This window comes from Diabrotica undecimpunctata, chromosome 5 (genome assembly GCF_040954645.1).
Source record: "Diabrotica undecimpunctata isolate CICGRU chromosome 5, icDiaUnde3, whole genome shotgun sequence".
Lineage (NCBI taxonomy): Eukaryota > Metazoa > Arthropoda > Insecta > Coleoptera > Chrysomelidae > Diabrotica > Diabrotica undecimpunctata.
Genome location: NC_092807.1, coordinates 102,401,924 through 102,427,180, shown reverse-complemented (window position 1 = coordinate 102,427,180; position 25,257 = coordinate 102,401,924). Strand labels below are relative to the sequence as shown.

Sequence of the window (25,257 nt, the reverse complement as noted above, 5' to 3'; positions counted from 1 at the left end):
ATAAAAAAACAGTCTTTAAAAGTAAAAAAAAACACGTTTGTTCGGGAATCCTAATTTCTTTATTTTATATTAAATATTATTATAATACTTAATTTATTTCGGATACAATAAGTTTTAGATCTTTATTAATTATATTTCCTTGAAATGATGCAGAATAACCTTATGTGCTTATTGGTCGCATTTCATTCAAAAGAGCGATATAATATGATTTAACTTCCACGCACACAATCGCTTATATATCCAAATGGGCATGCTCCAATGAGTAGATTTTAACCGACAAGGTACGACTTCGCTTCCAACCTTCAACGAAAACGGTTAAGAATCCGGGACCTTACGTATAACAGGAATTTCATGGAGGGAATCCATTAAAGTGATTGAGCAGTCACTGTGATTGCAGTGATTGAGTAATCACATTTGGGTCTGCATAATTAACCAAATCCTAAAGAACACCAATTTAAGGTAAGCCATTTTGTGCATAACTTGTAGAACCATATTATTTGAAATTCAATCTTAACTTTACCAATTCGTTTTCATATTTCCTACAAATACTATTCAGCATTTCTTATACAGTCTAGAAAAAAACAGAAATACAAGTTGTAGATCTTAAAAAGTTCTCTAATTTGCTTGTTTCTTAATTAAAATACACAATTGACTGAGATAATTGCATAAACCCTTATTTTTGCAGTAATTTAAAAATTTAATAATTTTGTTTTCTGTTTTTTATTTGTAATTTGTTTGACAATTGACATTGTTTGTAATTGTAAAACAATTAAAGTTGGAAATAAGCTTATTTTTAAAGTTTGGGTTTCCAATTTGGAAATCGTTCATAAAATACAAAACAGTAGGTAAAAATAATTTAATTTTTGTTTTCTGAATAATATTATGTAAAATAACTACTTGAAATTATGACAATTATTTAGTTATTGAAGTGTGCTAAATCTCAGCTAGATTGAGTAAAGTTTGTAAATTATTTAATTTGTTTATACCGGAGGGCGATTATTTGTACATGGCTAATAGAAACCAGAATAGTATTTTTTTTCTTGAAATCCTATTTCCATTGTTTATTAACATTTGGAGCTAAAAATTGGACAGATCTAAAAGTGAAGATCTAGATTTTTGATCCAAATTATATAGGACATATACAGAAAAGGTGTAACAAGTTTTAACTCGTTAATGTGATAACGCCAAGTTAAAGTGGAGGGGAGAATTTTTCGAGCTTCGTGTTTTTTAGAATGGAACTTCAAATTAAAGCGCACTGTAAAAATTTACAACATCTCATCTTTTATGACACGCAAAAAATTGAATCCACAAATAAAAATGGATTGCTCCTGTTGAACACTCAACCAAATCGACTACGTCCTAGTGGAAAGCAAGCACCCGAAAATAATAAAACAGATGTTAATAAAGAAGCATGACTATGAGACGTTTGGAGAAACCAGAAATTAGCCACATAGTCAGGATAAAGAAACTTAGATGGTTAGGTCATCTTGCGAGAATGACAGATATTAGGTGGGCAAAGGACTCACTGCTGAGAAGGGAGAAAAGAAAAGAAGAGGACGACGAAAAAAGTGGCTAGAAGCATGTAAGGAAGACCTACAAACAACTGGGATAACAAATTAGAGAACTGCGGCTAAGGACAGAAATTAATTATTGTGCCACTTTTGTTAATCCTATAAGTTCTTTAATCTTTTTCCAGGAATAAATTAGATAGAGTGCAAGAGATTATTTCGTTTTGCTTATCGACATTATTCAGTATGATTTTGCGGGACAGTCTCCATCTGATCCAACTTTGTGAGTAGAAACTGGAATCAAATAGCACAAAACAGATAGAAGTGGAGAACTTAAGGGGAGCCCTTTGTCCAGGCTGAATACAGGAATACAGGAATACAAACTGGCTGAAAAAGAAGAAAATAAGAATAGAAGAAAATAACTGAACTAACTTAAGTATAAAGAAGCTGGAAACAGACATACTTCTTTTTACAAAAGGATGAGAAAGAATTAAAAAATAAATAGAATAAAACAAAATAACATTCACTAAGAGAGTAAAAGAAAACAATAGAAAAGGGTAAACAAATCAATCAATATAAGTACACAAATAAAAACAAAATTCTAGAAACAAGTTTTAACATGGGCAAAAATTCCAAAATTTTCGATTTATATGTACACGTTTTTTAACATTTTATTTAAAATAATCATTATATTATTGTAATTACTGACCTCTAGGTGTGGCTTTAGAGGCTAGGCTACACTAGAAGATCCATTAAACAATATAGAAAAGCTCAGCATCAACTATAAAAAAAAGTTTTTTAACACGATAATGTTAAAATCATCCAACACCTTAACAATAGCGATCTGGTTAGACACTTAAGAGGAAGAAGATTGAATTAGTTAAATAATGTAGTAAAGAGTTGGACCACGTTCATATTTGTGTAATAAATTGTTAGTGTCTACTGGACAGTAATGAATCTGGCATTATTACAGACAGATTATAATAATAATAAACATCTTCAGAATAAAACGAATTATTATAAAATTTTCACTTACCGTTTGACTATTGCAGCTGCCGTTATCGTCCAAGGCACTTGTATAGCGCCCTTTGTGCCGATAGGCGTTATGTCTTTTTAAATTAACACAATCGCCTGCGACCGATCTAAAGCTGCCGCCGGCAGAGGAGGCGAAATGCAGACCACCGCTACTCCCACCGTCGTCGGAGTTAATACTTTGAGGACGGCGGCGTCTGAAACAAAGGACAGAAGGTTAGATTTCTAATAGTTTGCTTAATGAAAGGATATTATCACACGTTTTATCACTTCACAATTGTGTTTTTGCAATGTGCTGAAAAGAGTTTTAGATTTTAAGAGATGGTTTTTTCGCCAATATTTGTGAGTCAGATTTGCCTCGTTGAGTACGGAATGGATAAAAATTGATTGAATGAATCTAAATTACAAACTGAAAGAAAGAACTGTAAGATGTCTCTTATTTATAAAAATTTAAATTCTTTAAAAAAAGTTCGGTAAAATAAAATAGATCAACCTGTCACGTTGGTCCTTAAATGATAAAAAGGGCCAACTCTCGAACTCTAGAAAATCACTAACTTTCTACTAACAATCTACGTGATATAATGCAAGGCTCTGTATAAAAAATAAGTGTATGTAATCCAAACTTAACTGCTCGTGTCATGACATGACCCACTTTTGACAACATATATGATTTAAGATATTATATTACAATAACAGCGTTTATACCCATACTGTACAAACCGCACACAAAAACAACAAAAAGTTATCTTTGGGATATACATTATGACAAAGTCACTGGGCTCTAAAGGGAACATGTGTTAATCTCTGAAAGCAGGTGGCCCTCTAGATGTAAAAAAACAGTAACTTCCGCAAAACTTTTGCCTCTTCAGCAAAAATATTGATAACGGCCCTCGAGATTAAAAAAGGGGTTTGTCTGTGAATATGCGAAAATAAAGGATCTCTTAATATCGCAATTAATTAAAAACGAAAAGTTAACACTTAACACAAAATTGTGAGTTCCTCGATCATAACTTAACTACATATATACACGTCTGAATGCATATTGATATACAAATAACAACTGGCAGCTGAGAACTAAAATTGGAATTTGACGTTTTTATAAGTTCGCCCTGAGCTAATTAATTTTTGGGGAGGGGAAGTGTAGTTTAGTTCAAAATATTTGTTTCCTTGAGAGAATATTTACACTTTAATCAAATAATAAGCTAAAACCAATAAAATTTTGAGAGAGATTATATGAGATTAATACTTAAATGAAGTGGTTTAAAAGAAAACGTATATTTTAACCGCAAACATAATTTATTACGACAAGGGAGACTTTTTATTACAACACTTATACGTTTTCGAAGCGATACTCTAGATATAGTTAACTGAAAATACAGGCTAGTACTCAAGAAGTTCAACAAGGTACAACGTGAACATTTATATTTTCTGAATTTTCTATTAAGTTGGTAGTGTTATATACAAACAAAAGAAAACAGAAGTAAATAAAAATGTCTTATAATGCTTTTAACATTTGTGTTTTTTTATTCTTTTTCATTAATAACCCCTTGTTTAGTTGTGAATTGTTTATTTCGACATTTTTCTCACAAGATATTAAAAAACATAAAGTTACGATAAAACGCGTGCTTCCATTTATCGCAAGTGTGCTTGATCCTTTCTAAATGTTATTTACTACAAACTACCAACCATTTTTTGCATACCTACATAAACAACAGCGGTGTCGGCAAATTACAGCCATTCGTTCTGCTCATTTTAAATTACGACGAATTCTATGCGGATTCGGGAAATATTACCCAGCCCGTATATTACGAAAAAGTGCTATTAGACGGCGTACAACTATACTGCCGGTCTAGCACTCTAGCTACGACACGGTTGTTGCATTCGATGAAATTAATCAACACAAAAGGCAAATTTATAAAAGTGGTCGCTGCGTTACTCCAAAAAGACGAATAGTTATAGAGTAAATTTAATAAAAGCTGAATTTTTTGGTACATTTAAAATCATTTATTTGAGTCATTAACAAATTACTTTAGATAATTTCTATTAACAGGTTTTGATAATGATTGTGTCATGTATAAGTTAAATATTATTTATATGGGAATAAACTTATAATTTTAATGTATTAAAGATTACTTTTTACATTGGTTTTAAAATTTCGATTTCCCCTCCGGAATTCTTTTTCAAAATAGATTATTTTAAAGAATAATGTGTGTATGTATTATGTATCATTGACGATGATGTGTCTGGCCGATTAATATTGGTATGTTCTTTTGCTGACTTCTTTTTTTTAGTATTGGTAACCACAGACTGCTACATTCTGTTGATAGGTTTGTTACACAGTTTTCTTTATTAAGTAAGATAAGGTCTGCTCCTTTTTATTTTTTTAATATTTGTTTCATTCATGACTATTAATGCTCTCCATTGTACTCTGTGCTCGGTGTCCTAAGTATTTTTGCATATCTGGGATCTGTCAAAGTCTCTGTTTTTGATGTATGTTTCATGCTCGTTTATGCTGACACTAGGAGGTCTTGGAGTTTCTCTCACGTAGAAATTATTGTATTCACAGGTTATTTTATAGATACAGTTTTTAATCTCCCTTGTTATTAGGTTTGGTTTTGGACATAATTATTGATCTTAGTATATTGGCCGTTTTGTATTTATTTCCTTAGTTACTTTCTTATTTTTCGTATTTAATTATTAAGCCTTGTTTTCCTTCAATGGTGTAAGGCATTCGAGGTTTTTGGAGTAGAAGCCTTTTCAAATGCCGCGGTTCTTAAGAAGCATTACTCTATTCCCGTATAAAATCATTTTTAAATCCATCGCTTTTCGTCATTCCGAAAACCGCTCGTAGGTCCCGTATTTCAAACGCTTGTATCTTACTTTCGTCTCTGTCACTTAAAGTCCAAGCGTCTGAGTCGTCTAGTAGCACAGGCATTGATCTCCTTTCTTTGAATAAATGACTTGTTTATTGCGAAGTTAACATTAGTCGCATTCGTTATGTTGCAGTTTCGCAACTGTATATAAACATTGTTAAAATATTAACAAACTGTTTGTTAGTTTTTATTCTCCTCAATTAGCTATGATTTCGCTTACAAAAACAAAGACACTATCAAACAATAAACGGTTGTTATACAATGTTGTAAACAATAGAGTGTTCATTTTTAGATTGTTAATAATGAAGCATAGAAAAATTATTGTATTTTGTTACAGTTTCAGATCGCTTGTTGTTCCTATAGATTATATCAATGTGCTTCAAATGGTAAGTAATATTAAATGTACTTATGGCAATATGTAATAATAAACACTCCTACAACTAATGGAGTAGTGGTAGTGCCTATAATTGAAAATGAAAAACATTCGCCAAAAAAAGGTTTGAATTATTTCAAAGGTTAATCTATAGTTATGGATTTTTAAAACAATCATTTATACAGGGTGGTCCTTAAGTAATTGTACAAAGAGAAATCGTAGATTCTGAGCTTTAAAATATTACGATTTAAGCCAACTTACTTTAGTAAAATATTGATATTAAGAAAGATACAGGGTGTTAAAGTGAAAATTTAAAATTTTATTTTTCGCTATAACTTTTACGTTTGTAAATATTTTTGGACAAAAATTTACAGTTGGATGCTTTTGAGTAGTATAAATTATAATTTTATACATACTTTAATGTAACTAATAGAAGGCGCCACATATGCCATATGTTTGGCATAATTTTTCACTTAACTTTTTTGCTCTTTAAGTTAGCTCTATTTATGTTAAAAAATTTTAAAGATACATTATTTTTACAAAGAAAAGGTATACTTGTTAGTAACCTATAAATTCAACCGTTTTCAAATTAATCGCATTTTATAAGTGAGCCGCATAATAATTATTAGTTTGATATTTGTGCGATAAAGCACTGAATACCTGTAGATAAGCATAGTTCATAGTTTATTCTTATTAAAACAACTTAAAGCTGATAATGTATCATCACAAAATGCTTTGTTATGGGTGCTAAATGTCTTATTGGAGAAAATATTCTTCATCTTCTTCTTTAGGTGCCGTGTCCGTATTCAGACGACATCATGTTTACAATTTCCCTTTTCTATCTCTTCTTAAGTTTCTGTAATGGTGTTGTATTACTTTTTTTATTGTAAAATGCTGAAAACCCAAAATATGTGGTTTATGCAAGATGATCCACCACAACATTCTAGGGAGAAGGCAGTTAGAACATACTTAAATACAACTTTTCTGAACGTTGGATTGGTCGTGGTAATCATATTCCTTGGCAATGTGGTGAGATATTAATTTAATTATTTAATTCATAAAAAATCCGAACAGAATAATTATTATTCATTACGTAAATTATTTACCCATTTTTATTAGGACAAATAGAAACTAGAGCACAGGTATTGAATAACACATATGTGTCTTGTTTCATAATACTTTTGCTACAAATCTAACCCAGCATTCTTACAAAAACATCATCGTTGGCCTAATAACCGATATTATGATAAATATAGTAAACACACAGGCAATTTAGTTCAGTATAATATTAGTTCGTTAGAAAATCATAATTGACCATTTGTTCGAGATGTAATTATAGTTACTCGTAAGCTGTAACCTAATCATATAAATAAGTAATGTCATCGATAGGCTATTCCGTGTGTATATAAATAACCAATGAACGAGATATATCACAGTTTAATACATTATCTAATCTCTGCGACAAATAAGATGAAGTTCCATAATATACCATAAGATTTGGATATGTATCCAAAAGAATATATTCATCCTTTATACATTATAGCCACCACGTAGCCCAGAATTTAATCCGCTTTATTTTGGTGTATTAAAACAACGTATCTATAAGAATCCCATAAACACTCACAACCAACTATCGGAAGAAATAAATACTGCAGCAGTTTCTTTAGAACCAATGGTGCTATTTAATATGAGACAATCTTTTATGGAATATATTGACAAATTAATTAAAGAAAATGGTGGACATATCGAACACTTACTTTGACAAAAAGTTGTGTTATTTAGTTTAACTATTTCTTAATTTGGTTTTTAAACCAAATGTTTTGATTATGACTTTAATTTAACATAAAACGTAAAAGGTTTGATGTAAAATCCTATTATTCTGTTATTTTGTCAAATCCTATTATTAATTATGCTACTGATCTATTTATTTTATTTAATATTTCGTTAAATATTAACTTTAGTTAAATTTATTTTATACCAAAATTCAGAAGTATTAATGTTTTTGTCTATTTTTTCTTCGTTGCCTGGAATAATTGCCTTAAATCAGAATTATGCAGCTGATTTGTAAAATGCGATTATCTCGAAAACTGTTGAGTTTTGAAGTTATTGACAGGTATACCTTTTTTTGTTAAAGTAATGTACCTTTTATATTTTTTGTCCCAAATACAGGTAACTTAAAGAGCAAAAAAGTTAAGTGCAAATTTATACCACATATGTGGCATATGTGGCGCCCTCTATCAGTTACATCAAAGTGTGCATCAAATTATAATTTCTCATATTTAAAAGTACCCAGTTGTAAATGTTTATACATAAATGTTTACAAACGTAAAAGTTATAGCAAAAAAAAAAATTTTTAATTTGCACATTAACACCCTATCTTTCTTAATATCAACATTTTATTAGAGCAATTTGGATTAAATCTTAATATTTTAAAGTGTAGAATCTACTGTTTCTTTTTGTACAATGACTTAAGGACCACCTTGTATATAACTATTATTATTTTATACTTAATGTATTAATTTAAGGTATGTATTATATTGAAAACTGTTAAAAATTCTAATGTAAATGCTAGTTGTGGATATTTTTTTGGTGATTTTGTTTTTAATGTATCTATGGTGGTTGTAAAGTGATTATTATAATATTTTATATTTAACAAGTCTGATATTCCATTTTTTAGTTTTATAATAATTTTTATAAATTGTTACTATTAAATTTACTTATCGTGAAGGTTTATAAATACGAGTGATCATCATCACCCAAAAGAGTGAAGTTTAAGCAAACAATTTCTGCCCGGAAAATCATGTGCACAGTTTTTTGGGACAGAAAAGGAGTATTCCTAGTGGAGTTTCTGCCTCGTAATGAGACAATCAATACAGCGTCTTATTGTGAGACATTGAAAAATCTGCGTCGTGCAATCCAGAACAAAAGACGTGGCAAGTTGAGTAAGGGTATCGTTTTGCTGCATGACAATGCCCGTCCACATGTGGCTAATCAGACCAAAGATCTCATCAAATCATTTAAATGGGAAACTCTAGATTATCCTCCATACAGCCATGATCTGGCGCCCAGCGACTACCATTTGTTCCAGCACTTGAAGAAACACCTGGGCGGTCAGCGTCTTCAAGACGATAACGAAGTCAAAACATTTGTGATGCATTGGTTAACAAGTCAGGCGGCAGAATTTTATCAGGAGGGTATTCAAAAACTGGTGCCACGTTATGACAAGTGCCTCAATATTCACGGAAATTATGTAGAAAAGTAGATTAAGGTACAGGCTTTTATGTAAAAACAAAATTATTACCATATCTTTGCACGTCTTTTTTTAATTCCCACACGGCACTTACTTAAAAAACACGCCTCGTATATTTTTAAATAAAGAATATTATTATATTAAATTTGTTATTAATGTTATTAATTTTATGTTTGATAAGGAAAGGTTTTATCAAAGAAAAAAACACTTATTTAAAAGGAGAGAAACACCTTGAACTGACTAAAGATTTACTTGCTTAAGTTGTCTGAGTATAGTATAACCCTCATTTATTTTAAATTAAAATGTAAAAAAATACATTTTCACAAATAAAATAAAAAAGAATATATTTAACATAATATAAGTATTCAATAATATATTCACATTATCATGCATAACATTGTTGAATCAAATGTCTTGTTACGATAAATATACTGGCCTAACTTTTATGACTAATTATTCTGTTTTATTGTAGAAATTTCGGTGGAAGTCTAGAACCAAAATTATGGTGAATGAGCCGGCCAAGCTTCTCGATCTTTCGATGCTGTTCTAGTATATCAGGATTTCGTATATAAATACAACATTTTTATATGGAGGGACAGTTAATAAAGAAGATTCGCGCTCGTGGTATTATTGTTACGCTCGCCTACTAATAAATTATTGTATATGTAGTGATAAATAAACTTATATAAATGATCGTGCCTTTTAATAAATTAAAGTAGGAACAATATAATAAATTAGTAAAGACATTATAAATTAAAGACATAACAATTAATAAATTCACAACAAATGGTGTCAGAAGTGGGATCGAACATAAATTAGACTTATAATAATAATACAAGTGAATATTTATAAATTGTGAAAATGACGACGATTTATGAGCTGACAGTGACTAATTTAAGAAGACATCTTGAAGACAGAGAATTAGCTTCTACCGGAAAAAAGGCTGAGTTAGTCCAACGACTAAAGAACGCTTTGCTAGAAGAAGGACTAGATCCAGAGACTTATATATTTGAAGATGCTGTCCTCTCGTCGATTTCGAAAGTTTCTGGTGACATCGCATCATTAGAGAACAAAGTTTCTGGCGATATTTCGAAAGTTTCCGGCGACATCGCATCATTAGAGAACAAAGTTTCCGGTGACATCGCATCATTAGAGAACAAAGTTTCCGGTGACATCGCATCATTGGAGAACAAAGTTTCTGGCGATATTTCGAAAGTTTCCGGCGACATCGCCTCATTAGAAAACAAAGTTTCTAACGAGATTTCTTCTCTGGAAAGTAAAGTTTCTGCTAACATCTCTAAAGTCACTTCTGAGATGTCTGCTCTTGACGATAGAGTGTCTTCATTAAAAAACCAAGTTGCTGCCGATATGTTGGCCTTCGAAGAAAAGATATGGAAAGAGATGGAAAGGAAGATGGAGGAAACAGGGACAGCAGAGAGAGGAAACAATCCAATTACAGCAGAGACAAAAGAAGACGAGACGAAATGTAAGTTGGAAACACGGCCGAAATTTGAAGGAAGTGGAGGTTCTGTCCATGTGAAAGCCCCAACTTTCGATGGAAAATCGTCATGGAACAACTACATGAAACAGTTCGAATCAGCCGCAAGAGCAAATGGATGGTCTGAAAAAGAAAAGGCTGTAAACCTGACTATCGCTCTTCGAGGAGATGCCTTAGATGTGCTTCAGACCATAGCCGTAGAGGAGACCGATGATTTCGAACAACTGAAGAAGAGGTTAAATATGCGATATGGCCACGAACATTTGGAGCATGTATATCAGTCGCAGCTTAAAAATCGTAGACAGAAGAAAGATGAGGCTCTTCAAGAATATGAGGTAGATATTGCCAGATTAGTACGATATGCTTATCCAACAGCTCCCGAAGACATGATGGAAAAATTGGCCGTTCAAACGTTTATTGATGGTCTTCGTGATCATGAAATGCAGAGAACACTGCGATTAGCACGTCACAAGACGCTGGTTGATGTCCTATCCGCCGCCCTCGAATATGAGTCAGCTACGCAGGCCTCTGGCGGTTACAGTAAAGTTAGGACTGTAAAAGAGGAAGGAGATGAAGATAAACTTGACCAGCTCTTTAATTTGATGAAAAGCATGACATGCAAGAAAAAGAAGACCATAAAATCAAGAAACTCACCATCAGGAAAACCAGAACGAGTCAACCTTAGGGGGGCAGCTTCGACCCGGAACTCTTCCAAAGACCCTCTTATACTAATAGCTTCTTTGAAATGTCGTGAAGATAGTGTATATGTAGATGGAGACATAAATGGTAAAAAGCATACGTTGTTGGTGGATACCGGAGCGACCAGAACCATTATACGCCCGACAGTTATAAACAGCCGAAAGAAACTGTTACCAACGAGGTTGCGACTTCGGACCGCTACAGGTGAAAATGCCAACATTCATGGAGAAATCCAGGTACAATTGGGGATTGGAGCAGAAAAGTTTGTCCATACTGTTATAGTTGCTGACATCGAAGAGGATGTTATATTAGGAATGGACGTAATGAATATGCATGGATTCCAATTGGATTTTAAGAATAAGGTAATCAAAGTTGGCAACGAGGAAGTATTTCTCCATCCACATAATGACAACACTGTGCAAGCAGCCATTACAGAAGATACAGTCGTGCCTGCGAGAAGCGAAACGATCATAGTAGCGCGACTACAGGGAATTGTAGACGAAGGGAGACCTGTTATGATGGAGCCTTGGAACCACGACGATGAGGTTGGCCGTGGAATCATAATTGGAAAGGAATTGGTGACTTCGGCTAAAGAAATTCCTGTGAGACTTATCAATGTCAACGACTACCCAGTGACCATAAAGAAAGAGACAAAAGTAGGAACTTGTGTACCTGTGACATCCATAATTCGTCAGGCGACAACATCTGATAATTCCAACGACAAATTCGACCAAATGGTTGCAGTTGCAGGACAGTCTCTAAACCAGATGGAGAAAAGGAAATTAAGGGAATTTCTTCGGCAGTATCGTGATATTTTCGTACCGAAAGGAGGAAAGACGGGAAGAACTACCGTTGTTAAGCATAAAATTGATACTGGTAATGCTAAGCCAATTCGTCAAACAGCTCGACGATTACCACAGGCGAAAAGAGAGGAAGCTGAAACGATTGTTCAGGAAATGAAGAAAGACGGGGTGATAGAACCTTCTACGAGCCCATGGGTCTCTCCGGTGGTCCTGGTTAAGAAGAAAGACGGAACGACGAGGTTCTGTGTGGATTACCGTTTGCTGAACAACGTTACCAAGAAAGATAGTTATCCTCTGCCTCGGATCGATGACACATTGGACACATTGGCTGGAAGTAAATTGTTTTCCACTTTAGATTTGAAGTCTGGATACTGGCAGGTAGAAATGGACCCAGTAGATAAAGAAAAGACAGCCTTCACCACAGGATCTGGATTGTGGCAATTCAACGTTATGCCATTTGGACTTTGTAATGCTCCTGCGACATTTGAGAGGCTTATGGAAAATGTGTTGAGAGGGTTATCTTGGAAAACATGCCTGGTTTATTTAGATGACATAATCGTCTTGGGGGAGACATTCGAAGATCATTTGAGGAATTTAGAAAACGTTTTTAATCGACTTAAAGCTGCCCAATTGATGCTAAACCCCAAGAAGTGCCAGCTATTTCAAGGTAAAGTCAATTATCTGGGTCATATAGTCAGTAAAGAAGGAGTGGCCGTGGATAAGGGAAAAATCGATTCCATTAAGGAATGGCCAAAACCAACTGACAAACATCAAGTGAGAAGTTTTCTTGGATTATGTACTTACTACCGGAGGTTTATTAAGAAGTTTGCAGATATCGCTAAGCCATTAACGCGACTTACAGAGGAAGCAAGAGAATACCGCTGGGATATAGACTGCCAAAATGCCTTTGAGACCTTGAAAAAGCATTTAATAACAGCACCAATTTTAGGGTATCCACTGCCAGAAGGAGAGTTCATCTTAGATACAGATGCAAGTAATGTGGGAATTGGAGGAGTGCTGTCTCAGATTCAAGGAGGACAGGAACGAGTCCTCGGATATTTTAGTAAAGTTCTTTCAAAACCTGAGCGGAATTATTGCGTCACGAGAAGAGAACTTCTGGCAGTAGTGAAATCAGTAGAGCACTTCTATCAATACCTCTATGGAAGAAAGTTTCTAATCCGAACCGACCATGCCGCCCTTAAGTGGTTGATGCAGTTTAAGAATCCAGAGGGTCAGATAGCCAGGTGGATCGAACGACTCCAAGAATACGATTTTAAGATTGAGCACCGGGCCGGAGTTAGCCACAGAAACGCTGATTCTCTTTCCAGAAGGCCATGCTCAGCAGAGTGTTCCCACTGCAACAAAACGGAATCCAAGGAAGCAGCAGTGCTAAGAACGACGATTGTCAACGACGACTGGACGCCTACTAAGATCAGGGAAGAACAAGAGAGAGATCCAGTTATACAGAAAATCCGAAAATGGAAAGAGGAAAACCGTCGACCACCTTGGCAGGAAATATCAAACCTATGCTCAGTAGTTAAGACGTATTGGGCCCAGTGGGACTCATTTATCATCGAAGATGGCTTGCTTAAACGAGTCCTGGAAAATGATGACGGTTCAGAGAAGAGAAGACAGTTGGTGATCCCAAAGAGCAGAATAACCGAAGTACTTCGTCAGTTACACGACAGTCCATCGGGAGGGCATTTTGGTGTAAGGAAAACCCTTCAGCGAATTCGGGAACGGTTTTATTGGATGAACAGTTCCGACGATGTAAAAGACTGGTGTAAGAAATGTACTATTTGTGCCACGAGTAACGGGCCTTACCGAAAAAGGAGAGCTCCTATGAGACAATATAATGTTGGAAGCCCGTTTGAAAGAATAGCTTTGGACATCGCTGGGCCATTTCCAGAAAGTGAAAATGGAGGCAAGTACATGCTGGTAGTAATGGATTACTTCAGTAAGTGGGTCGAGATTTACGCACTTCCAGACCAGAAGGCCGCCACCGTTGCAGATAAGTTGATCCAAGAATATATCAGCCGATTTGGAGTGCCTTTGGAGATCCATAGTGACCAAGGCAGGAACTTCGAAAGCGATCTATTCCAAGGAATATGTGATAGACTAGGCATGAAGAAAACAAGAACTACAGCATATCATCCGCAATCTGATGGTATGGTAGAACGGATGAATAGGACAGTTGGCAAATATTTGACAAAGATGGTGTCCGATCATCAGCGAGACTGGGACCAATACCTTCCGTTCTTCACAATGGCCTACAGATCTGCTGTTAACGAATCAACAGGCCAGACACCAGCGAAAGTCCTATTCGGACGCGAAATGCGACTACCTTGTGATCTAGAGTTTGGGTGTCGACCTGGAGAAGATGTAGCAGGTGAAGATTATGTGATCGAATTACGAAGAAGAATGGACGATGTACATGAGTTGGTCCGTTCCCACCTTCAGATCGCTAGCGACCGAATGAAGAAACGGTACGATACACAAGCCGAAAAGGGTTGCTTTAAGAAGAACGACAAAGTATGGCTGTATAATCCCAAGAAGCGAAAAGGTTGTTCTCCCAAATTGCAGCAGTTTTGGGAAGGTCCATACCTCATCATGGAGAAGATCAACGATGTCATCTACCGAATAAGCAAGATTCCGAGGGGAAAGCCGATGATAGTACACCATAACCGGTTGGCATCTTTCGAAGGTGACCACGACGTAGATGAAGAAGTGGAAGTAAACCAAGTCCAAGATGTGTCTGACCTCACGTTTGAGGAATTCATGGGTGCCTATGGAGGTACCGGTAAAGCGAGACATGGTGTTACCACTGAAGAAAAGCAAGATCTACTCGCGCTCCCCGATGACTACTCGCTGGCCCTTACCATCCCGGCCAGTATCAAAGACGCACCAGGGTTGGCATCCGTCTTTCGAAGGAAGTTTGGTCGAGTTGCAGAACTTCAATGCCAAGTGCCAGCGTCCGGTAAAACCTTGAAACTCCAAGATGCATCACGTTACCTTTTCTACCTGGTAACAAAAGACACTGCCCGTGACCAACCTACCTACCGAGATGTATGGGAAGCCTTACTTCAATTGAGAGGGCACGTACTAGAGTCCGACGTGCAAAAGTTAGCCATGCCAAAGTTGGAGTGCCGCCAATTAGATTGGAGGGTTATCCGAAATATGGTGGAGGAGATCTTTAAAGACACCGAAGTCCAGGTGTTAGTCTGTTGCAATCCGCATAGTTACTGGTGCGGAGAGAAAACCGTCCCTTGTCATTTTTATACAACTGGAAGTTGTAAAAGAGGGTCCAGTTGCCGATACCAGCATACAGTTCCGGTTCCAGTCCCGACAAGGTTCCAGGAGGAACCATCTTTTAAGAGGGGGGCAATGTTACGATAAATATACTGGCCTAACTTTTATGACTAATTATTCTGTTTTATTGTAGAAATTTCGGTGGAAGTCTAGAACCAAAATTATGGTGAATGAGCCGGCCAAGCTTCTCGATCTTTCGATGCTGTTCTAGTATATCAGGATTTCGTATATAAATACAACATTTTTATATGGAGGGACAGTTAATAAAGAAGATTCGCGCTCGTGGTATTATTGTTACGCTCGCCTACTAATAAATTATTGTATATGTAGTGATAAATAAACTTATATAAATGATCGTGCCTTTTAATAAATTAAAGTAGGAACAATATAATAAATTAGTAAAGACATTATAAATTAAAGACATAACAATTAATAAATTCACAACAGTCTCCTAAAATTTAAACCTCGTTCCACATCTTTAACATTTTAATATACAGGCACATCAGTATTTTCTAGAAAATCTTCATCACTATCATTATTTTCCTGTAAACATAAATATATTGCAGAGTAGCACTTATTATTGCAATATATGTATTTAATTTGGTTTGTAAGCCTAATTGCAGACAGGGAAACCATATTTTCCAGGTTGCAAATAGCCTTTTGGCAACATTTCTTACATGTGCACTATTATATCTATTTTGTTGATCATTACCTAAAAAGATATATCTATTAAATAACCTATTTTTTTATTTAGTCAATTATTAATAAATACCTGGCTGTAATACTGGAGTAAGTAGATAGTGCCTGCGTTGCATATATAATAATTCACCTATTAATAATTCTGTAAATTGTGCTCTTTGCATTCTAACTCTGAATCAACTTTGATCAAATATTAAGCTGCCATGACTTGATCGTGGATGATGAACAACAATATCCATAATCTCAAAAAACAAAGAAAAATATATTGTATTGGAAGCGAATTGGAAGCGAATCCAATGCTCCGAACACGAGCTGTCATTTTTGCGTACTCAAGCTCGAATTCGTGCTCGAGATCCGTTTATAAACCACAAAAATGGCTTGGTCGACCTCAAGTATCGACGATACTTGAGTACCGACTATAAATATGGGCATTAGTTAGGAGTAGTGGCCGGCTACTCCATGGCCGATGATACTATTGTGGTAGCTAAACTTTCACAAATTTATAATTGAAAGGGTTAGAAGCAAAAGGGTATAAGTGCATATTTTCCATAAAATTATTTATGTGCAGATTTGGGTAGTTAAAATACCAAATTATATAGTAGCATAAGGATCCAAATGAATTTAGTACATATGGTGCCATCTATTGATTAGTGTACATAACATAAGTTAGTATATAAAAATAAAAATGTAGAAAACGTTGGTGGCAAACTCTTTGGTGCTAAATGTTATGTTTTAGGTTATATTCTTTTGTTGTAGTTTTATATTGCTAATACCGGTTCTCGTCTAATTTTAATTTTATCAACTTTAAAATGAGTGAAAATCATAGCAGTGATAAACGCAAATGTGCTAAAAGTAAGTCAGTACCAATTTGTTATATATTGAAGTAATACAATCATTCATTAAAATAAATTTTGTTGATTTTCAAACATTAACCCCTACAGTGTTTTTATATTCTGTAGGATTACAAGTCTATAAACCTGATAAACATGATTCTGATGGTGATTCGGATCCATATGCCACTGATGAGGACAGTGAATATTATGAACCAAATTCAGACTCTTTATCCGAGGACGAAGGTGACGATAATCTTAATCCTAACATATTGGTATCAAATAGCGGCTTTGAGGCGACGTTAGCTCCGGTTCATGGTAAAGTTTTTATATTGTTTAATTCACGGTGCACCAAATAACACACATATTTTTAGTTACGCCCAAGAGAACACAAAAAAGACAAGTAAAAAAAGACGAATGGAAACGAATGAAGGCAAAAAAAGGAGGAATAAGTAGAACCGAATATAAAACGAAAAAAGGTAAAACCATCAAAAAAAGGGAAATGGAGTTATGGAAGCACGATTGTAGGTACGACTGTATGAAAATATCAGAAAATGATGAAATAAGTATTTGTACAAAGTTTTATGAACTTCAGACATATGACTTACAAACAAATTACATTGGTTTCTGCATTGAGAAGGTACCTCCCAAGAGGGAAAAAGTTGAGGCACGCTATAATAAAGAATTTGTCACCCATTATCTCCTGATGGGCTTTAGAGTCTGCAAAACATTATTTTTAAAACTGCTAGGAATAACTAATCGCAGATTTAATATTGTGTATAATAAACTGTCTAAGGAAGGATTTCTGCAAACCGATCAACGTGGCAAACATCCACCATCTAACAAAATAAGTAAAGACAGACGTGATGACGTCATATCACACATCAAAATGTTGCCAAGATAAAAGAGTCATTATTCTCGATTACAAAATTTTAGACATCTAGCAACTGATCTAAATATCAAAAAGATGTACACCCTTTATCTTGAATGGTGTTCAGAATTGAATAAATCACCAGTAAAAGAAACATACTATAGGCATATTTTTTGTACTGAGTTTAGTTTGAAATTTGATAAGCCCCATTCAGATACATGCGATCGGTTAAACAATTTATTAAGACATGGCTTCAGTGACGAAGTAATCACACAACGTAAAACAGAGCTGGAGCTACATCACAGAGTTGTAGAAAGTGTCGTAGTTGCCAAGAAAAAAGATATCGAATATTGCACAGAACATTCTCTCTACTCTCGCCGTCTCGCCATACTATCAAGTATTTAACCTGATGACTGGGTTGACATTATTAAAAAGACAAATAAAAATTTCATTCTCACATGCATGAGTGATACTGATTTTCTGTCATTCCAATATCTTCATGACAACATAAAGGATCCAAAGAAAGACGAAAAAACCGGATATTCAGAAGCCGTGAAAATGTATGGTTTATTTATACAAAGAATGACTTTTTAAAGTTTTCTTTTATTATGTCCAGAAATGAATGCTGGACTCCAATTTATACCGAAAGTTGCTCTAAAGTAACAAAGGGAAGACCAACCTTCACATTTAAAAACCTCAATAAAAAACTCTGCAACGAAGCATTAAAAATTTCATATGAAAAGTATGAAAATTTAAGGACATTATTGTATTATATACCGCCTTGCCATCATCAATTTTATATTGATTTGACTCATGAAGGTAAAAAAGACAAGAAAGTAAGAAAAACAGCTAAACCAACCCAGTTAGATATACCGACAACTCCCAAGGTAGATGTGAATATACTGCCAACTCAGGCATCAGAAACCAAAGGTGATATGGACAACGATGTTGAGGACCTGTTGGACTACGATTATGATGATTAATTAATTAATATTCATGTTATTATGTTTATTATTTAAAATGTAAAAATAAGTTTGCTATTTTCACTAATAAAACATTGCGATATATAAGTTTTATAAATTTATTTGGAGGCAAAAAGGTACAAGTGCACAAAAAAAACGGGTCATTTTTGAAAAAGTGTCTTATGCTAAAAATCAATCTCAATCAATAGAAAAATTTATAAGATTGCAACATATAAGTTGCTGAAGAAATGAAAAATGCAATACCTCTCTGGATTTTAGAATAAAACAAAAACTTTAACATTGAATTACTGTATTTCTCATTTTTGTCACTTGTACCCTTTTGCTTCTAACCCCTTCAATTTCTGTAATATATTTAGTTTTGCAGATAAACAGTTTTTTTTGGTCCCTGAAAAATAGCCATTTTGGAATGTGTACCTTTTTCAACTCACCGATTCAATTTTGAATGTCAATTACGCGCACCAAATCAGTATTAAATAAAATTTGTATTACCTCAACACTAAAAATTTGTTATCTTTTGACCAGAGTGTTCTATCGACAAAAATTAAAATGCGTTTTAAAGTCAAAAAATGTGACTTGCGTATGCATTTTTTTTTGTTTTGCCGCAAATGAAGTTATTTTTTGTAAAGGTTGTAAATAAATAAAGGTTGAATGATTTTAGCCAGTTTTTATGATTCTTATGAGATCAATAAAATTTATCACTTTTATTAACAGGTTGTGAATTAATTTTCATTTTTATTTAAAGTCTTTAGATTAGCTCTTTTGTCTTTTTGACCGATAATCCAACTATACCTCAAAAATGTACTAAAATTGATGCTATGTTAATTTGATATATTTTGTAAAAACAATCATAAAATACATTAAACACTCTACATTAAATTTTCAATTAACATACCCAAATACATTTCTGTGCACTTGAAATGTTTCCCGTGCATTTTGAACATTATTCATTCATAAGTATTGGAGTATACCACGTCACTAAACATATAAAAAATATTAAATAAGTGGAATGTATGGATGTTTTATACCGAGCAAACACATGATTTTAATAAAAATCTTTTCGAATAACTGTGTTATGGAATCAATCAAATATCGTCTGGATATAATGTAGTATATACGCCAGGAAAAGCAAATACAATTTAAGACGAACATCGAATAAAGAAGAAAAGCTCACTGATTTGAGAAATTGATAGCCGGATGACGATGGGGGATGTTTTTAGTATTTCCAGCAAATAAAACAGTCTGAAAGAATTAAAAAAAACGTTTTGTATTGGAAACGTTTACAAAAAAAAGCAAATTTATTACGTGGTACGGTTGTACTCCAAACTCCACGATTATAAAAAATATATTTAAATATATTACAGAAGTCCCTATAAGAGAAGTACAATAGGCTGTCGAAAAGGCAAGTCTATAGCCAATGGGGTATAACTGTTTACACTTTCTTTGTATATGCCATCTGGATAAATGTCTCTAAGAAATTTATCCAAGTGTTGTAACGGCTCTGGGTAGTAAAATAATTTTTACCTTCAAAAGATGTTTTTACCTACCGAGAACTTCTACTCGGGAAATCCCGGGCAGCAAAAATTTAAAAGGTGGTTTTACCTAACTAATAGAAATTTTAAAGTTACTACCCACTAACTCTCTGGTAAGTATTGCAATTAAAATTTAAATATAGTAAGTAACCTAGGGTGAACGCTGCGTTTATAAGTATCAACCTGAACCCAGCAAGATCTGGACGCTTTTAGTTTAGAGTAAAAACTCTCGTGTATTTTATATAGTTATTGTGCTTCGCGGACTTGTGTAAAACGGACAGTGAATCGGAAGTTTAAATACAAGAACTCTACGAAAAAACTTTGAGCAGATCTTAATTTATTTATAGTAATAATAACGTTAGTCATTATATTACATATATGTTAATGCTTGTATTCTTTTATTCTCATGTTATTGGGTGGTCTTTCGAATTGAAATTTATTACATTACTTGTTACGCTCTAAATGGTATGGGGTTTGTCTTTTAAGTTTTGAATATAGCCGCTTAGAGGGCACCACCACTAAAACCTTTCAACACAAATGTAACCTCAATCGTTTGTTGACATAAATCATTTGAGTTTGATATTGAGTTTCATTGCGATACAAGTCGTGTAAAGACAATGAATTTTAGATATTATTAAGTCAGTCGAAAAATGGATCTTAGTCGAAAACATTTTCGAGCAATAATTTTTGACAATTTTCGGAGAGGATTATCTCAACAGTAATGTCTCGTTGAAATAGTTTTTGTGTTTGTGAATGAAGAGTCACACTAGTCAACTATTTCCCACTAGTATTGCGAATTTTAAAGTGGTCGCTCCAATCTCAGCGACGAATTTAGTCCAGGTCCCCCCCAAAACAGCAGTCACACAGCAAAACATCGATGCGGTTCGTCAGCCAATTAAGGATAGCCATCCCGTGTAATATATAGAGGCATATTTTGGCATTTGCTCATTTGCCCACAGAAGAGCGAAAAGCGGTTCGCGTCAATTGGTGTCGAAAAACATTGGTACAGTTCAACAAAGGAAGCTCAAAAAGCGTTTATAGTATTATTAGTGGTAATGAATTTTGGCTTTACTCCCACGAACCAGAATAAAGGGCAATCCGCTGTGTGGGTTCCGCTGATTGCTATATCCGTTTATTTATCAGAAGTTATCGCGAAACTCCGACAAAGCAACACACAACAGAGAATCATCCTACATCAGCACAATGCAAGTGTTTATACTACCCAAAAGACAATAGAGTTCTTGGAGCATCAATTGTTATACCATTCACCATATAGCCCCGACCAAAATCTCAACGACTTCTTCAAATTCCTAAATATTAAGAATTCAATGCGTGCTTTAGAATCCTTTGCCTACTAAAAAAATATTCAAAATTATGGTGGAGTACCAACCCTAGTCCTCAAGTTTATATAGGCAATTCCACCAAATATTAGAAAATTAGTAAAATATTAATAACTCTAAACATCGAAGCAAATCAAATTTGATTTGAAGAAAACTAATAATAAAGTGAAATAATTTTGTAAAATCATATGAGTGATGGTTAAATTCTACCTTTTAAATCAGTTACACCGTATAAAAAACATTTCTCTATCGTCACTAATTTATAATTTACTGAAAAAAATTTAGTATTCAAAAAACAGTAACTCACATTAAATACCATCGAAGAAATACTACGATAATTACGAGATTAGACTTCTTATTGTGAATTAAGATCTTTGGTAGTCCAGATTCCTTACCTGATTTTGTCCACTTGTTCAATATCTTCATTTTTTAACTGGATGATTGTTATGACTTTACCCCTCTTACTGATAACCATGGTTTTTGTTTTCTTTATGTTTATTGTCAAATCAAACTGTTCCCCAGAATCACAAATTGGGTTTAGTAGCGTCTGTAGGTGTTTCTCACTTTCAGCGATAATGACTGTATCGTCGGATAAATACCGAGTGTTATTTATATTTTCACTATTTCTCTTGATCCCTTTTGTACAATTTTCAAGTGCTTGTGTAAACTTCGGAGTATATATTAAGTAGTAATGATGACAGTTCACAGCCTTGTCGCACACCTCTACTTATCTGTTGAGCATTTGGGCTATTTTCATATAATGTTACCACAGCCTGTTGATTCCAGAAGGGCCATAGATGAAACAAACCCGTGCTGCGCTGGAGACCCTGCGAAACAAAACGATCCAAAGGAGTACTTTGACAAGGTAGGCAGCTGATTTAAAGAGACCTGCCAGCGAACTGGAACAATGGACAGAGAAAAATGAGAGTCAGAGGGAGAAGACCTATATTCAAACTTAAATTACTTAAATTTAAAAAGGGCTTTAGATAGATAGTTAGATGACAGTATAGTCAAAAATTTATATCTCAGTAGATGCTCGTATCTGCTCTGATATTGACAGAACATCTCCTATTTTTAATTTATTTTACAGCCAAAACGAATCACGAATTTTTTTATGGATCTATATAAAAAATGAACGCTGCTTGTTTATTAGTGTTTTCATTAAATTCCGTACAGAGTATAAATTCCAGCTATCTAGCTAATACAAAATATTAAAATAAAAAAAATAAAAGTCCATCTCATCAAGGTATAATCTCACCACGGCGAAAACCTTTCTCAGCAGACACTTTTTCATTCCGACTGCCCTATTTGCCTGAAAAATTACTAAGTGTGAAATTAGAAAAACGTTATTGGATTTAGTGCCGTCATAAAAAACGTTTCGTTGGAATTTTCTCGACGGGCTATTTAAAAAATAAAATTAAAGTCTTTCGCCTCTACAAGAAAATATGGGTCAGGGCGCTCGAGTTTAATAACTCAACTAGCTTTTTATTCTTAGATATCAAGGAAATTAGCTAAAACTAGAAAAAACTTTTGATATAGATAAGCAACAAAAATAGTTAAGCTAAAAAATAATTTGCTTATTTTAAACATTCTATTTTTAGAATAGTAGAACATATAGCTTGTTCTTAAAACACTCGTTTTCAGTTAGTTTTTTTAACTCCGACTGAAGTGTAGCTCTCCGTGAACTCTCTTCATCGCTATTGATACTTTTCCAGAGTGTTCATTTTCATCCAAGAATTTATTTTTTATTTAATGAAATTCAATTTTCAATGACAATTTTTCTGTTTGTGATTCTGTAGAAAATCAGGGGACAACAGTAAAAAAAACCTCATAATATTATCCTGACTGTTCCGTCTCATTATAGTTTAGTTCATATTATTTTTCGATTTTATATTGTTTTGAAATAATAGTTGTAATTTTTAAAGTTTTGGGTAAATTTTTGTTGTAATCTCTCCTTTAGAAAGTATATACCCGGCAAATCCGTCAGCTATTGTTGTCGTATCCGCTGCGTCTGTATATGGTTCTGAGGTTCTGATAAGGACAATATGAATGATTTTGTAATTTACGTTTTTACCCCAAGGTAAAATTATATAGTTCTTAGTAACGCCCTCCCCTTTTCGACGAATTTCTGTTAGGAATTTGTAATATATTTTTAGTAGTATCTAACAAAACTAAGTTATGTAAACATGTATAGTAAGCAATAAATAGTTCTATGAAAATTGTCGTCGTTTATTATTTTAATTTAATAACATAATATTTTATAGCAAATATATCTCACGGTAAACCAATCGTGGGTCAAGACACCGACATTGTAAGTATTATGAGGTTTTTCTCCTGGTTTTTTTCTTCATGATTTACTATGGAATCACTAACAGGAGAATTTTGCTATCATCATTGCATGTGGTTGTTTTTTTAAAGACAAATCACAAGTTGTGATTTTTCTGACGGATATTCTCAAGTTAAAGTTGATGTAATCGAATGAATTATCTTACAACAAATCCGTCCCAGAAACGTAACTCAGCAATATTGGCAATATCATTTTAAAGTCGTCTACTTTAAAATGTATAATCTATGTCTGTAAATAGTTATAGTAAATAGTTATTATTAACAGTTTATAAAAGTGTTCTTCCTCTTTTTCTTCACTTAATTTAGGTAATAAATGTTTTTATAATCTTGGGAATTAAAAAATGGATTCATTAACTTTTTGCAAGAGATATTGGTGCTGTTGATTAAATAATAGCAGTATAGGATTCCAAAATGAAAAATATGCACTTAGTACCTAGGTTGTCAGATTCTTCTAACGATTATCAAATATATTAAATTCTAAATAAAGACACATAGTTATAAATTATTATTAAATATACAAAATATCCAAAGTGTATCAGAAAATTCTCAAAAATTACAAATCTTCTATAGAATATATGGAATATTGATTTTAAATTCTGACAATCTCGTGATACGTCTTGGATATTTTTTTAATAGGTACCTAAAAAGTCGGTATTATTAATTATGTATTCTTGATAAGAAGTTTAAATAGAGATAATAGAAATCCACTAAACTATGGAAGAAAAGGTGTTATGGTTAATTATATTCAATGGAAGTGGCTGTAAAGTTTTTAAACTCAACTGTTCTAATCTACAACAACATTCTATAACCTAGCGAGAGATAAAAACAACAACTTTAAAGATGAATTGCTAAAATAAGACATTATTGAACTTTCAGAAGTTAAAGATGTTTGGGCTTACCAGAAGAAGGGGCAGAAGAATCATTAATATACATGTATTATTGAAGTTATACTTCTAGGAAATTCTTCTTTCTTCTTCTTTCTCTTGGAAATTTGTATGGGAGTGAATCTGTGAAATCATTACATATGTAAGATAATGAGTAAGAGAGAGACAGAAGATATATTTTCTCTCTCTTCCTCTCTCGAATATAGAAATGTTTATTTTATATATATATATATATATATATATATTTAATAATATATATATACATATAATATTATATATATATAATAAAATATTTATTAATATTATTATTTATGTGATATGTTTTGTCTTATTTATTTAATATTCATAATTATATTATTCTTTTGTATTTCAAAATAATAATCTCAATAAATCACTGTATGACCCAGAACTGTCAATTTTGAAATACGTT

At 33.5% G+C, this 25,257-nt stretch overlaps 1 protein-coding gene across 2 annotated transcripts in view; it reads right to left on the bottom strand.

Moving 5' to 3' along the window:
- Window positions 1-25,257, bottom strand: part of LOC140441591 (uncharacterized) — an 803,694-nt gene that overhangs the window by 659,475 nt on the left and 118,962 nt on the right. For both annotated transcript variants that reach the window (XM_072532421.1, XM_072532420.1), the window contains exon 5: window positions 2,545-2,737. In XM_072532421.1, the coding sequence (XP_072388522.1) occupies window positions 2,545-2,737 (193 nt within the window). The remainder of the gene's footprint in view (window positions 1-2,544; window positions 2,738-25,257) is intronic.